The 16,806-nt window shown below is 38.3% G+C and overlaps 1 protein-coding gene across 1 annotated transcript; it reads left to right on the top strand.

Moving 5' to 3' along the window:
* The first annotated feature begins 9,663 nt into the window (after positions 1 to 9,663).
* On the top strand, positions 9,664 to 11,238 carry LOC148847883 (2-methylene-furan-3-one reductase-like). The gene is made up of 3 exons (XM_088951441.1): positions 9,664 to 9,876; positions 10,126 to 10,612; positions 10,715 to 11,238. The coding sequence occupies exons 1-3, from the start codon at positions 9,703 to 9,705 to the stop codon at positions 11,071 to 11,073; spliced, it is 1,020 nt and encodes a 339-aa protein (XP_088807567.1). The 5' UTR covers positions 9,664 to 9,702; the 3' UTR covers positions 11,074 to 11,238.
* The last annotated feature ends 5,568 nt before the right edge of the window (positions 11,239 to 16,806 follow it).

Raw genomic sequence — 16,806 nt, 5'->3', positions numbered from 1 at the left:
GTAAGCCTAGAGAGCTTAAAATCATCACTTCCAAGGGTCCTTGTTGATTAATGACCCATTAGTAGGGAGGTTGAGACTAAGCCCCAAAAATCAGGAGAACAAGGTCTTTGTGTGTAGAAGCTTTCATTGATACAGTGGAGGAATTTTTTGAAACTTCAACAAGATCCAATAAGTCTTGGACAAAGTTGTTGTACAGTGTGGACGGTGGAGCCTTGGGAGCCATTGCCATGTAGAATATTATGATGGGTGTTTGGTATGGTTTCATTTTATTTGGAAAACGGTGTAAGTTCATTGTCATGTAGGCGTTTATCCCAAAATGTAATTGATAATAAGTTCATTGTCATGTGTGAGTTAAGTAATGAGGGAAGTTTCATTTTAATATTTTCCCTAACATTAAGATGTTTATTTAATGTTGGACTTATGTGGTGCCCAATGGTACTTAATGGAGTCTAATGGTGCCTTGGCTAAACAATACTAAAAAAACATTTATCAACCACTTTTTGTCCACTTTGAAATAAATCAAATACAAAAAATTTCCAAATAAACAGAAGTCGTACCAAATATATCCATGGCCCCATTTATGTTTATTAACACTTTTGCTCCCCCCTAATCCATATTTATTAGCTTTTGACCCCAAACAAATAGGGGTGATCATGGGCTGGGCCCGGGCTTGGCTTTGCACTTATGATAAGGGTTATATCTTAGGTATGGGCCCGACCCAGGGTTCTGGGCCTGAAGCATAAGCCCTAGCCCAGGTCTACACAGGCCCAGGGCAAAGTCGGGTCTGATTCTAGGCTAATGTCTTTCATATATAAAATATTACATATCTATAAAATTTTATATTAAATGAGATGACATGCATGTACACTTTTTTTTACATTATATAATGTAAAATATTACATATAAATATATAATATAAATTATACACATCATGTTATAATCTTTATATATAAAATATATAATATAATATAAAATAACATGTATACATATATATATACACTATACACAAAATGTGTAAGTTTAAATATATGGACAGATCCAAGCTCATGCTGGACTAGAATTGTTAAACCCAATCCTAACCCTAAAATTTGTGAGCCTGATGTAAACCCAGGCCTGGGCCAAGCCTACATACAAAACCCAGGCCCAAGCCAGTCCAGGCCGAAATGATCACCCCCTACTAACAAAAAATCCTAGCTTTGCCTTGGCTAGAGCTTCCCTCCTCTCATCATTCAGGCCAGCTTTTCTTCCATACAAATTTGTCATTGTTATTTGTATTTTGTTTATTCTTCGATTCTCCCGTCTTTTTCATTAAGCCAAATTAAATCATGGGCTTATGTATTTTCAAAACCCAAGTGGCTTCTTTACAATATTTGGTTTTCTTGCTTGTTTTTTTGGTCCAAATTGTTTCATGATTTGGAACTTATACATCTGCTTATGTATATGCTGTTAGTTTTAGTTCCTTTGCTCTGTTTATATTTTGGCTTTGCAATAACACTAAATACTTAGATTTGATTTTCAGAGATAAATTACTCTTTGTTATATTCTGGTAGTCAAAACTTCCACAGCCGGTTTGATGATTTACAGAAATGTGTGCGTGAACTCACTTAAAATTTGCTTTAGAGTTGCATTGCGCAGTCGAACTTGATATGCGACACCTATAATAAATCTCTTAAACTATTTTTACTGTTTATAAAATTGACAAACTATACCTTTATTGTTTAGATATTGTCTTGCGGTACCCTTAAGTTTTTTGACAATTGTCTAAAACCTCCCTTGCCGTTATCTTTTCATCACATTTCGTTCACATGTGACATCAAGTGAGTGGCAATTATTTTAAAATTCCTAAAATACCCTTATTGTTTATAGTTGTTATTAGAAGTTGCAATGATGGCAGTGGTTTTGGTAACGTCGTTGCAGGCAACGGCGGTCACACGGTTGTCGGTGCTAGAGTTGACCGTCTTTCTTTCTCGCCAACCTAGAACTGGCCTCTCTCTCTGCAACGGACATTCCCGAAAGATGATGATGCCAGTGGTAGTTCTCTGTTCACCGTCAAGAGATGAAGATGGAGGAAGGAGCTTGAATTGCAATGCAAGGTTCGAGAAGAAGATGCTGAGGGTCCGAGAGGGAGAGAGAATGAAGGGCTCCCTCCCTCTCTTTCTCCCCTTCGTTCTCCAACAACGAAGGTGATGAAACAAGGGTGAGATGGAATGGGGGGAGAGAGAGAACGAAGGGGAGGAAGAGAGAAAGAGAGGGAGGGAGCCCTTCGCTGGTGGTTGTTGCCCCTGTTTCATCATTATTGGCAATCCACCAAATCAGTGCTAGAAAGCAGTGTGAGGTTGATCTTTAAAGTCCCCAGACGATATTCATTGCAGCTTGATCCACAAGGATCGTCATAATTATTTCAGAGGCAGAGAGTAGGTCTGAGAACAGAGAAATGAGAGAGAGACCAGAGGCGGAGGGGTAGGTCTGAGAATGGAGAGAGAGTTGAGGGGAAGGGTGAAATAAGGGTTGAAATTTGAGGAATAGTGGAGGATAAATTTGACACTTTGTTTTCTTCCATTAGCATTTAACAGCAATGTCAATTGTCATAAAACTTTAAGGGTACCATAAGACAATATCTAAACAATAAGGGTACAGTTGATTAATTTCGTGAATAGTAAGAGTAATTTTAAGAGATTTACTCTTTTTATTATTATCATGGGATTCGACTCCACTAAATCACCTTGTTGAGTTTACCTGCTGCATTCAATATTACCTTATACAAGAACAACTCTAATAGCTGCTATTAAGAATTTGGAGTGGACTCTTAGGATGCTTCAAGTCTGATAATGGAAATAGGGAAGAAAATCTTTAAAATCAGGGTTTTTAGAGACTCAATGAAAGAGAGGGTAATATGGTCTCAATGAAAAAAAGTAGTTTTGGGATTTTGAAATGCTTCAAGGAACATATAACATCACATGCTCTATATAACTAACCAATGCTAATAGCCAGACTTGAATATACAATTTTGAAAATTCAGGGTACTTGTTATTGCACTTGAAAGTTTAGGCTCAGCTTACCTGTTATTAGACCTGAAGCACACTTCAGCATACTTATTTATAATCTTCCTAAAAATTGTTTTTATTAATGAGTTCGACCATGATAGCAGAAAGATATGATACCTGAAAAACTTACAGCAAATCAATTGTGCCATGAATGAGGTACCCAATCGAATGGTATTCATCAAAATTGGTGCTTTGATTGATCAAATTTATTATTGAATGGAATAATATATCCACTTCCTTCACGCAGAGTAGATATGGTGGCCCGAAATATTAGGATTTCGTGGTTCCTTGCTGCCTTAGGTAAGCATAATGACTAATGGACTCTGATTTTTGTTAGTGAAGTTAGATGTTTTTTTTGGGGTAAATTATAAAGACACCCCTGTATTATGGGGTCTGTGATAAAGACCCCCTTGTACTATGACCTTGAGATAAAGACCTCCTGTACTTTTTTTTGAGTCATTTTTCTCTTAAAACCTATTTAACCTATTGGTTTCCCTTTTCTTCTCTTATTTTCCCTTCCCTTACTGTCTTCTCTCATTCTTTCTCTCTCCCAACTCTCCAAAATGAAAGGAAGAAGAAAACCCATTTCTCATCTTCCATTCATAAAAGATAAATTATGAATGGTGCAGATGCCATCAGTTCCTGTCCATTGCTCCAGACTAGAAGGAATGCCTGTCCATTCCTACGTTCTGGGCTAATTCTGCGATGGAATCACCTTGCAGCTCTAAAGATCATACCTATGGCTGCAGTTTCTGGTTTAAATCAAATTATCACTTACTAATTCATAAGAATCCATCCTCTATCGGGTTTATTCGGTTATTCCACTCAACTAGAATGTTTCAATCTCTATCGCTTCTCCAGTGGTTTATGATAATTGCAAACTTGTTTAGACCGTGCATCCAGAACTTCATTTTTTCGCTTTCCTCTAAGCTTTGTTTGATTGCACTAAATTTGTGCTTATATAAATGCATGCAAGTGGAAATGTGCGGTGTGTAAATTCTGGTTTACTTACAAAAAAAAATTAATTTATTAGATTTGACAATATTCATGAATTGAAACCGACCCAACAGTTTTGAAAACCAACCATATCGGATCAGTTCGGGCCAGTTTGGTTGGTCTGATGATTTTTTTGAAGAGTCCTAGTTCCTACAAACCTTCTCCTTCAAAGTTATTTTTTTGAGAAACTAAGGTGCCTGCAAATGGATCGAATTCCAATCGAATCAGGCTAGATTCGAATTTGAAACCGATTGTGAATACGGTTATTTGAATTCAATTCGATATCCGATAGATATCAAATCTTTGAGTTCGAATTCGACTGATTGACTTTTCGAATGTGAATTCGAATCCAATTCGATTCAAATAGATACCGTATACATTTTGCAAAGAAAGTGTGAATCTATATCATAACCAAAAACCAAAAAACCAGTAAATCATTATCTAAATCACTATCAGAAATTTGTGATCTAAAAATTACCTTGGGAAAAGAGGTAGGGGACGACGGTAGGCATGGGTTTTCGGCGGCAGTCGTGGGTTGCAACACAATAAGGTGATGCTAGTGATTCACACTAAGATTGAGAAAATAAGGTGATGTTGGCAATTCACACTAAGACTGAGAGAAGAAGAAGATGGGCTCCTGGTGGCAATTGTGGGTTGCAGCACAAGAAGGTGATGCTGGCAATGATTCACAGTCTCACCGTCATTGAGACTGAGAAAAGAAGGTGAATAGTGATTAGTTCCCAGCGGCAATTCACCGTCTCATAATCACTGGGATTGAGATTGAGAAAAGAGAGATAGAGGTGACGGGATGAGTGACGATGGCGATGAAGGGCAATGAATGGTGATGAACCAACAATGGTTAGGGTTTTACACTTTTACTTTAGGGTTTTGAGAAGATGAGAGAGAGGTGGTAAGGAGGTTCAAGTTCGTTCGAATGAAAGAGTTTGATTTTAAGATTTTCGAACTCATTATTCATTAAGTCATTAGTTATTTTTTATTTTTTTTAATCTTTATATTATATATAAATAATCATTTGGATCAATACATATCCGAATTCGATCCGATAATTTAATCGATAAAAAAATGTTATTCGAATTTGACTGAATATCAAACTATCCAGATTCAATTCGATTATTATCGAATAGTTGAATGTCGTTGCTTTGATCCTTTGTCCTTGGCGCTAGGAGGTTTTTTTGTCTATTTGGTATTAGGCTCTAGAAGGTTGTGAACTATGATATGTAATTCTTCCCTTTATATATTTTACTTTTTTGGATGGAGCTTCTAATTTGGAATTGACAGGAACCGAGAAATGCCATCTTAGGAATTGACAGGAACCGATAAATGCCTGGATTTTCAACTCTGGCACGCCTGGGTCAGATGAATGGTGCAATGCCATCGGTCAATTCCGTCTTTTCACCAACAGCTTCACTGCCGTTCCATACGACTCCTCTTCAGAAGCGCCAATCACAGATATGATACAATTGACAATCACAACAACGCTATCCATCTGGTTCAGATCATTCACCTGCAAAGAATGGAAAACAGAGGAAATTGTGAAGAATAAAGGGGAGGAGAGAAAGGGGAAGGGGAAGAAGAGAGATCAAAGAGGAGAGAGAGGGAGGATTTCGAAAGTCTGCCATCGCTGCAACAGCTACCGCCGCTTTTCGTGTACTGTGAGGTCAGGGAAGATGAATAATATTTTTCTCCCAATAGTTATTACAAAGATAATATGGGGATTAAAAAATATTGCAAGGTGGATTTCAAGGGAAAGCTAACCGAAGGGGGTCTTTGTTGCAAAACAAAGTAAGGTGGTCTTTGTAATTTATCCTTTTTTTAAATAAGATATGGTAAATTTATTAAAAAGAAAACAAAGTATACAAGACATATACAAAAAGAATAAAAAAAACAAGGGCAAAACAGATCCCACAAGCCATAACAAACGAATGGGCCTTATAATGCACGAACAAGACCTCCCACAAACAACACCTCAACTAACCTACCTACAGAGGCCCAAAAACACCCCCTAAACTAGGGGTGGCCACGAGCCAACCTTCTCACTAGCTATTTGAGCTCGACTTGGTTTAAACCAACCTCGAACCTAATATATAGGCTCGTTTACTAATCGAGCCGAGCTAGAGCCCAATGAAGCTCAACTCGTGAGCCTAGTATAATAAATAAATAATTTTTTATTATACATACATACATACATACATACATATATACATACGTATAAATATATGAATATATATATATATATATATTAATTTTTATTATATAATAATATTTTATATATAATATTTTTATCTTTTATGTATAATGGTAAATACTTTTTATAATTCTTGTGTTTCTGAATGTAAAATAAAAACATTTATATGTATATATTTTTTACTTTTTATATTTTTAATAATAACTGATTTTTATAATTCTTCATTTTTTGTATGTAAAATAAAAAATATTTTTATATCTATATTTTTATTTTAAAAAAATGGGTTGCAATCGAGCTCGAGCCAAGCCAAACTCAAACTTGCGAATGTTGAACTGAGCCGAGCTCAAGTTCAAATATCTAGCTCGAATCGAGTACGAGCTTAACACTGTTTCAGCGAGCTGAGCTCGAATAGCTAAGTATTCAGCTAGGCTTAGCTCGAACCCACCCCTACCCTGAACAATGACAAAGCAAAAATTCGCTAGCAAACATTAAATCCTTCTACCTCTACCTCTTCGACCTCTCCCTCTGGCGCTACAAATCCCATGAGGAGGATCAATAACCGACATGTCGTAGCAATCCATCAACAACTTGGACTTTCTAACCCCGAATGGAAATGACGAAGAATCCGACTTGTAGTTCGACCACAAGCCTTTTGACCCTACTTTTGTATCAGTCTCAAGAGAAAGATCAACCCCGAAGGGGTGAGTCATAAGGCTGCAACTTGGGCTGGGTTGGCCTGAACCCAACCCGAAAAAGTTGGGTTGATGTTCGGGTTAGGGTTAGGGTTGAAATTCATGAACCCGAACCCGAATCCGACTCTATAGTACATGTCATATATAAATATATGTTATATGTAATATATATCATGCATTGACTTGTTTAGATGCATGATATTTGTATAGCCCCCACCATATAGTATCATGTATTTCTTTTAAGATAATCACTTCATTTAATTCTAATTAAAAAGACTAAACCTTAATAACATTAATTTTTGTTTTTTGAAAAATTTATTCTTTATCTCCTCTATGTTGTTTGCCGCCTAAGAAAGATCTATCATAAGTCATAACTCATAATAAACTATAGTCATTTCTGATATTTGTTTTTCTCAATTTTGTACCAAAAGAACAAAAAAAAAAACATCAACAAACAAATACTAATGAAACATAGGATTAATATATGTAGTGAGAGTTGAATTAGGATCTAAAATCAAGAAATATTACAAGGTTTTAAGGGATGGGAAGAAGGTTGGGTTGGGCCCAACCTGAATCAAACCCAACCTGAAATTGACTTTGGGTTGGGTTTGGTTGAGTTAGGGTTGAAAGAATTTAGTTAGGGTTAGGGTTAGTCAGGTTGGGTTTGGGTTAGAGTGGGGGTTTAGAACTTAGGGTTGGGTTAGGATTGGCTTCAACCCGACTATCCCTGCTCTCTGGCTCTCTCATTCCCCTAATATCATCTTCAAGCTCTCTACAATCAGAATGCTAACTTAGGCATCGGAGAGTCCCCGTCGGGTAAATACCACCGGGCCCCTTGGTTCAGTTCTCACAGGTTCTTCAAGCTCCCGTTGCCTATAAAAAGGAGGAAAAATGTAGTTCTAGCAGGTTCCTCAGCTCCCGTCGCCTACAAAGAGGAGGAAAAGATGAAGTTCTCGCAGGTCCCTTAGCTCCCGCTGCCTACAAGGGAGAGGATATCACCTCACGCAGAGGGCAGTCGGGTTGCGCTACATCAGGGAGCTCCACCATCCTCTGAGTTACAAGCTGCCTAGGAGCATGTCAACTGATGAGTCCACCAAGGTAGCTCACCACTAGGGAGCTCAACATAGCTCTCCCCCAGACAGTTAGCCATTAGGGAGCTTGGCATAGCTCTCCCCAGCTCGGCCTAGCTCGGGCAGTTCGGCATAACTCTCTCCCACACTGTTAGCCATCAGGGAGTTTGGAATAGCTCTCCCCAACTCGGCATAGCTTGGGCAGTTCGGCATAGTTCTCCCCCAGACAGTTAGCCATCAGGGAGATCGGAATAGCTCTCTCCAGCTTGGCATAGCTCCGACAATTCGGCATAGCTATTCCCAGACAATTAGCCATCATGGAGCTCGGCATAGCTCTCCCCTAGATATTCACCACTAGGAGCTCCAGGAGAGGTCAAATAAGAAGGTAATTAGCCAAAAAATAAAAAAATTGGTACGTGATTACATCAATAACTATTAAGTGCAAAAAACTCCGAGATAAATATCCAAAGTTTGGCATACTCTAACTAGACATGTCTCCAAGTCTCTTTGCTCATTGGGTAGCCCAAAGTTGGACACCTTAAATCCCACCAACCGTGAAAAGATCATCCACGTGACTGTGTCCAATAACTTTTTCATATCTGATAAATCTTGTTGATTTTTTCTTGTGGAATTGAATTTCAATTATTGAAGCATTACAAGGGTGAGTTCACATGTGCTACAATCACAGCCGCAGCAGATGTGAAGTACTGTGTGCAAGATCAGTCACATATCGGACAACAACCGGATTTTCGTTTATGGCAATCAAACTCTTTATTTGTTAAGTCTTCTCTGTCTCACCAACATCCACTAAATTGCAATAAGATTACTGAACGAAGAAGAACATCTAACCATACCGTCATATGGATGAGTAAAGCTGGAAGCCTAAGTAAAGAAATTTAGGCTACTTTTATTTATTGTTCATTTGCATTAAATACAACAAATACAAATCAGAAAAAAAAATGCAAATTCTAGCAGTTCACTTTAGCTTCGGCTTTTACTTTGCTCTAAGTTTTGTTCTACTTCATTTACAATTCAACCAATAAAAAGAAGTAATATTATTAAAAGCAAAAAATTGTGTTCAATTCATTTGCAGATGAAATGGCATTGCAAAACAAACTAGTTCTTAAGAATCGGTAGTAGGAACTGCCCATCAAGAAAGAAAAAGCTGATAGAAGAGGTTTCTTGGAATTTTTAGAATTCTTAGCAAAACCCATCACGTGGATGTCCAAGCCCTGAACTATTACCCACATATCCTGTACGTGTTAATGTCATGCAGATATCAGTACTCCCTCCATCTCATTGATCAGAAACCAAGAGCTTGATTGATTTTTAATTTCCAATCACTGGGATGTAATAATTCTCATCAAGAAGGAAAGAAGTATATGTAGCTAGAGAGATTATTAGTTGACAATAGCTTTCGTCTCTCAACTAACACCTATATTCACATCATGAGTATGTATTAATCAGGATCCAATGAAATCTCTCTCTCTCTCTCTCTCATCTATTTTTGGTTTTAAATTTCTGGGTACCCTCATCTGCATGCATGCGTTTCTCCGCGTAATTTTATTCACCATGAACATTATTTACCGTTGCAGCAAAAAGGGAAAAAAAATAATCTGGTAGTAGAAAGTTTGGCGTCTATATAAAGACGAAAGTGTTAGAGCATTTGGTGAAATCGAAATCAGAAGAAGAAGATGCAGAAAGCGTGGTTATTTGAAGAGTATGGTCCCAAGGAAGTTCTCAAGCTAGGGGACTTCCCGCTTCCTATTCTTCAGCCTAACCAATTACTTGTTCAAGTTCGTGCTGCTGCTTTGAATCCAATCGATTTCAAGAGACGCCAACGACCCATCTTCCCTTCAGGCTTCCCTGTAAGTGAGGAAACACCAGAATGTGTGGAGAGAGAGAGAGAGAGAGAGAGAGAGTTGCATCAAATACTGTAAATTTTGAATATTCAATGGTCTGGTGAGGATCCCCATATCCATGGTCCAACATACATATAAGTAGGCGAATAATGGAGTACTCTCCGATTTGATGATGTCATTGCTGCTTGGTCAATGAATAATCTAAAAAACATTGTTATATCCGACTAATAACGATGATTTAGCATGTTGTTGCAGGTTGTTCCCGGCTGTGACATGGCCGGAGTGGTGGTCGGCAAGGGCGAAGGTGTCACGAAATTTAGTATTGGTGATGAGGTTTATGGAAACATCCAGGATTTCAATGCTGAAGGGAAGTTGAAGCAGCTCGGAACGTTGGCGGAGTATGTTGCCGTGGAAGAGACCTTGGTTGCACTGAAGCCCTCAAACCTTTCCTTCGAGGAGGCAGCCAGCTTACCATTAGCAGTTCAGACTGCAATCGAAGGATTCATAACCGCTGGTTTCAAGGAGGGACAGTCCATTTTCATAGTTGGTGGAGCCGGCGGAGTTGGAACCTTGGCTGTTCAGCTGGCCAAGCACGTCTATGGCGCTTCTCGGGTGGTAGCGTCGTGCAGCGCCCCAAAGGTGGAGTTCGTCAAGAGCCTGGGCGCTGACATGGTCATCGACTACACAAAGACCAAATATGAAGAAATTCAGGAAAAATATGATTTCCTTTACGACACCATTGGTATGATCGATTTCGCTTAATTACTAAATCTTTTATTTTTCTTCAGACTTGTTTATGATCGATTTAAGTAAATGGGTTTTCTACTGCTCTCTTCGTCTTCAGGAGACACTAAGAATTCCTTCGTTGTGGCGAAGGATGGAGCACCGATTGTGGATATAACATGGCCTCCATCACACCCCAGAGCAGTATATTCGAGCTTGACTGTTTGCGGGAAGAATCTAGAGAGCCTTAGGCCATATCTAGAGAGCGGGAAGCTCAAGGCCGTGCTCGACCCAACTGGTCCTTATCGTTTCACTGATGTGATCGAAGCTTTCCGATACCTTGAAACTGGTAGAGCCAGAGGAAAAGTCATCATCATCATCTCTCCATCAGCTCTTCCCTCCCATGTCCCATGTGATCAGACCAACAAAACTATTACACCTGAAATGATGCCTCAGCTTCAGGAGATGCCTGTTCATTGATCCACATGATAATTCAGATCATCACAAATTAAAAAATATATATATATATATATATATATATATATATATATATATGTTCTGTACTCGAGCATGATATCTAGCTAGATGTTAATTTAATTTCCCAGTTATAATAAGAAGTATATATAGAATTGAATGTTTTCATCATATCTTATATATTTTGGATAAAGTGTCTATTGGCCATTTGTTAGGATGTCGATCATCGGCTATATATGGGTACCATTTGTAAGCTAAGATAATTATCCAACGAGGGCACCTTTGTCTCTCCTACACCAACCGGCCCAAACAGATAGTCACAACCAACTCACCTATTAGTCAAAATAATATAGTCTCCTTCCTTCCCCCACTGATCCCGATGCCTTAATTTGATGATCTTTAAAAAAAAAAAAAAAACACTCTGGCCAATGTTTAGGGATAACATTGAGAAGGTTATCAAGGCATTCTATCATTTATGAGAAAATGACTAGAGAATATTTCTGGATCAGTGAGAGCCTCTCTCAGGATAAGTTTAGATGAATATGTCTGTGTAATGTAATTTATAAAATAAATGCAAAGATTCTTGATGATTTTTTGTCAATAAGATTAAGCTTTTATCTTGGGAGCATTAATCCTCCTTCAAGGTGAATGATGAATAGAATAAATGGGAACTTATTGCCATAGTCCTAAAAAGTAAAAACAATTGTATTATGATTAAGGAGTGGGTAAATTGGGTAATGGAGTGCAAAGGTTTCTTGCCAAATACTCATAAATGGATCTCCAACCAAATTAAAGCTTCAAACCCATTGAGAGCCCTCTCTCTTTGCATTTTTGTCCACTGTTCTGAAGGCACTACCAAGACAATTTATCACTACTTTTGAGGACAAAAAAGTAATTTTCGATGTAAGACCCCTAGGCATGGCCCACAGACTCTGGTGTTACAATTTGCATATGATCCTTCCATTTTTGCTAAGGCTTAGCTTAGAAAGAATACAAAACAAATTTGTACAGTACAAATACATACAAAATATAATTGGGTGAGCACTCTACAAGTTTGTATTTGTACTCCTTCCAAAGAGTACAAAGCAACATACCATCACTATTGTGTTAACAATCACCCAAATCATCACCAAATTTGTCAAATCATTGGGTAAGCACCCCAGTCTTTTTAATCTTCCTTGCTACAAAGCTCAAAAAAATCTCACTAAATTTCTCAAATTTCAGTTTGGAAGGAGTACAAATACATACAAAATGTAAGGTTTTGTACTCTACATATTTGTATTTGTACTCCTTCCAAACTGAGCTTAAGACTCAAAAAATGGAAATCTATCTAGGAGCTAGGGGTGTCAATTGGACTGGATTTGGTCCAACCCGATCCAGTCCAATGTGTGTCCATTACAAATGGACCAGGTCCAACCCAATGAATAATTTGGACCATTTTGGACCGGTCCAATTTGTTCAAATTCATTTTAGTTTCGATTGGTTTCAACCCAAACCCGGTCCATTACACCTATATAATTATCTTATATCAATGGACCGGATATTGGCTTAATCCAATCAAATCTAATATAAGTTTATTATGGACAGACCAGGCCCAGTCCAATCTAATAAATATTTTGGACCAGATTGGTCCAATCCACTATGTCCTTTTTGGTCCGTTCAATCCATCCAAATTGATTTTGGACTAGACGGGGGTCTAATCCAAAACCGGTCCCTTGACACTTAAGTAAAAAGACTTTCAGATAGTTGTTGAAGAAAGAATTCATAGTAAACTATTGAACTGAGATAGAATTCGCTCTTAATGATGGGTAGAATAACACTTAAGTCCACAGTTGACACGGTTCCTCAATTTCTTATAAGGTTTATTTAAATTTCTAAAGAACTCACATGAGAGCATTGAAAGTTGAAAAGAAAAGGTTTACTCTTTGGGGAAAAAGTGAGAGAAAAAAAAATTATCACCTTAGTGGCATGGAAGAAATTCTGTGGCCATATTAATAGCGGGTCTTAGATTCAAAAAATGGAATGGATTTATCTACCTATTCTAGCAAAGCTTGGATATGGAAAGTTTTGAGTTAGTGTAGTAATGTTTAGGCCCAAGTTGTTAGTGTAGTAATAAATATTTGTCTAGAGAGAATTGTGTGCCAATTTCTGGTTCAATTGCCTTTGAAATTTACATATTAGCATTTCTGGTTCATAGGGGGTCATATTAGCATTTCGTTGAATAAATTGTGTGTCAATTTCTGGTTCAATTGCCTTTGAAATTTACATATTAGCATTTCTGGTTCATAAGGGGTCATATTAGCATTTCGTTGAATAAATTGTGTGCCAATTTCTGGTTCAATTGCCTGTTGTTTGAAATTTGACATCAAATCATCCCCCACAAGATTGCCCCTCCATAATGTCCCACAACACATCCCCACCATGTACTGAGAACATCTCCCAATGATAATATAAAAAATGATGATGTCATCATTTGGAGATGTTTCCAATACACGGCGATGATGTGCTGTGGGACGTTGTAGGGGGTTGATTTAAACTCTTATATTGAGAACATCTCCCATTGATGATACCAGAAATGATGATATCATCATCAGGAGATGTTCCCAATACATGGTGGGGATGTGTTATGGGACATTGTGGGGGACTGATTTTAACTCTCGAAATTTACCTAAGTGTAAATAGTTTGCACCATTATCATCAAAAGTTTTTATACTTGTACTATTACAAGTTCACGAGCAGGATATACTATGGGGCATTTGTGAGGCGCAGATATGAATCCGTTGGAGGAAGGTCTGTGATTAATAATAGTATTCATTGTTACATCACGGAAGAAGTGACAATGCTGAACACACCGTTTTTCCATTTGGCCTAAATATCGAAACGACTTTCTTGGGAACAACCTCTAGAGCTTGCTTAGTGGGAGCTTTCCCCGTTCATAGTGTTTTCTCCCTGTGATTTCACCAAATCAGGCTCTTTAAAGTTTCTTTCACTGTTTTCTTCTTCAAACAAAGAAAGGAATAAATAATCTTTGGTACATATGGAAAAATGGAAACAACAAAATTTATTACAGTGCAATTACCACTCCTCCCAAGTCCCATCATTATCATGGGATGGGTGAATTTGGGCAATTGCCTTCCTTTCTCTGGCACTTGCCTACTTTTCATTATACTCACTGAGTATTTTGAATGAAATTAAGTGCCTTTACCATTTTCGTGACATGTCATCACAGTGCCTTTACCATTTGCGTGACATGTCATCATAGTGCCATAAAGTGTGTATTGGGTGGAGTTATGCATGTATTTTGTATGGGGGTGCCCCTATCAATATTGTAATTAGGCAATATGATTTTTCAATATTTTGATGTAATCTTTTGTCAAAACATCAAAGTCTTAAGCTATTCTTTGAGGGGAGGTAGGCAATTAAGTAGTGCCAAGACCATGTAAAGGTTAAGCATGGGATCCTCTTGACATAAACTTGTGTTCTTGTGATTGCCATCTTGCAATATAAAGTGCCTTTTTACTAATTTGTGTGCAATCTTTGTTGTCTTTTGTGTGTTATTGTTTGATTTCATAGGCTTATTCGACCCAAATGAGTGCCGCAAAGGGCTTCACTGACTAACCCCGTGACAATTGATATCAAAGTAGGAGCTCATTTCTATCCATTTGACCCGCGATGCGAGCGACACCATGAAGCACAACAGGGACATCATGGAGGAGATTGAACATGGACTCTCCCCATCCCATGAGACTGACGATGAAACTGTCGATGACACAATCAAGGTCAAAGCACTGAAGACCCGTACATCAAAGGCAAGCAAGTGTAAAAAATCCACGAACAAGCATTTCGTTATCGACCTACAGGTGCTATGTTGTGAAGCCACTATGGGCGAGATGTGTGACCGAGTAGATGAGCTCCATCGATTTGTTGAAGCCATCGAGAGTGCGGTGATAGAGGTGGAAGGCCGCATGAGTGGTAATGTCGATGGGGTCCATGACATGCTCAATTGAACACTCAAGGATGTTTGCAGCACCGCATGCCAACAAGAAGGTGGCTTGTCCCATTTCAACATTCAAGACAACCTAAACAACTTCTAGGCCCAACTCGATGAAATGAGAAATGAGTGGGCAACATGGAGGAGAGCCATGTCCTCCCCAATGGCCATTCAGGCCCAGTTAAACGAAATGAAAGCGGAGTGGGCAGCCATGAAGTCAGCCACGTGTTCCTCCTCCAACGTCCAAGCTCAATTGGATGAACTCAAGATCGAGTGTACAATCTTGAAGAGGGCCATTACCAATCCAGCTAACACCTCTTTTGTGCACATTCCTTCCCACCTAAAGATTAGGGAAACAACTCCCTATTCTGGTGTATGCAATGCATAGGAGCTTAACAACTTCCTGTGGCAAATGGAGCAATACTTTGCCGCAACTAATGTGAATGATGAAACAACTTAGGTACGTACAACTACCATGTATTTGATTAATGTCGCTATATTGTGGTGGCGCAGAAGATGTGTTGACATGGAATGTGGTATGTGTGCCATTCATACATGGACTGACTTCAAGTGGGAGCTGAAGAGACAATTCTACCCAGAGAACATGGTATGCATGTATTTTGTATGGGGGGATGCCCTTGGCAATAATGTAATTAGGCAGTATGATTTTTCAATATTTTGATGTAATATTTTATCAGAGCACCAAAAGCTTAAATTACTCTTTGAAGAGAGGTAGGTAGTTGAGTGGTTTCAAGACTATATAAATGGTAAGTATGAGGTCCCCTTGAGACAAACTTGTGTGCTTGTGCTTGCCATCTATTGCAATATAAAATGTCTTTTTACTAATTCATGTATCATATTTGTTGCCTTTTGTGTTTTATTGCTTGCTTTTATAGACTTACTTGACCCAATCAAGTGCTGCACGGGGCTTCGCCGACTAGCCTCGTGATATTTTGGCAAAAAATAATAATAGTCCAATTAAGATTTAACTTTGAGGCTTACGGGGGGGGGGATAGACAAAAAAGTGTGCAATTGGTTGCTTTGTTTAGATGCAGTAATAGTTCTAAACTTGAAGTTGGAATCTATTGGTTATGCTATATTCGTGCAAGTTGCCGAAAAGACATGATACTGGATAAATTTATAAGCAATCAGCAGGCATCATAAAATTGGTGATAAACATGGTCAGTCAAAGCCTTTCCAGTATCATGTCTTTGTGACATCATACACGTTTCTATGCTATTACAAACATGGTCAAAGTATTGGCAATTTATAAAGCCCATGTATTAACTAATACAGTAGGTGCTTGGCACTGATGTCATTGCTTCAGAGTCATTTTCTGAGAAAATGGTGTTGTATGGATGAGGGACCTTCTTTTTTGTTTGGCATCCATGACGTCACATAAACATAGGATGTTTTATGGGGAAACAATACTGGTTTTGTTTGGTACCAGTTCTATATAATTGTTTTCATCATTGGTCTACATTATCCAGCACTTCAGATAATGTCACACATTGGTGCCACATCATTGTACCATTGGCAACAATGATTCCAAAAATGAGAAAATGCGAAATTTGATGTTGCCTCAAACCATGCCTTCTCGATTTCCAAGGCATGGTCTGGAGCAACATTAAAAAAAAAAAGAAAAAAAAGAAAAAAAAAATTTAGGGCAACATTTTTCTGATGTGACTATGTTTTGGGGCAACGGCATCGATGCCAAACACCGCTAAAAGTTCGAAAGCAGAAGGATC

Source organism: Nelumbo lutea, chromosome 6, assembly GCF_056320005.1.
Source record: "Nelumbo lutea isolate HS-2025 chromosome 6, American lotus-T2T, whole genome shotgun sequence".
In the NCBI taxonomy this organism is placed as follows: Eukaryota; Viridiplantae; Streptophyta; class Magnoliopsida; order Proteales; family Nelumbonaceae; genus Nelumbo; species Nelumbo lutea.
This window is presented reverse-complemented; position numbering and strand designations above follow the sequence as displayed.

Excerpts from the sequence above, each read along its gene's own strand:
- LOC148847883 (XM_088951441.1), top strand. The coding sequence starts at position 9,703 with ATGCAGAAAGCGTGGTTATTTGAAGAGTATGGTCCCAAGGAAGTTCTC. Across the intron at positions 9,877-10,125 it reads TCTTCCCTTCAGGCTTCCCT|GTTGTTCCCGGCTGTGACAT; the intron begins GTAAGTGAGGAA and ends ATGTTGTTGCAG. Across the intron at positions 10,613-10,714 it reads TTTCCTTTACGACACCATTG|GAGACACTAAGAATTCCTTC; the intron begins GTATGATCGATT and ends CTTCGTCTTCAG.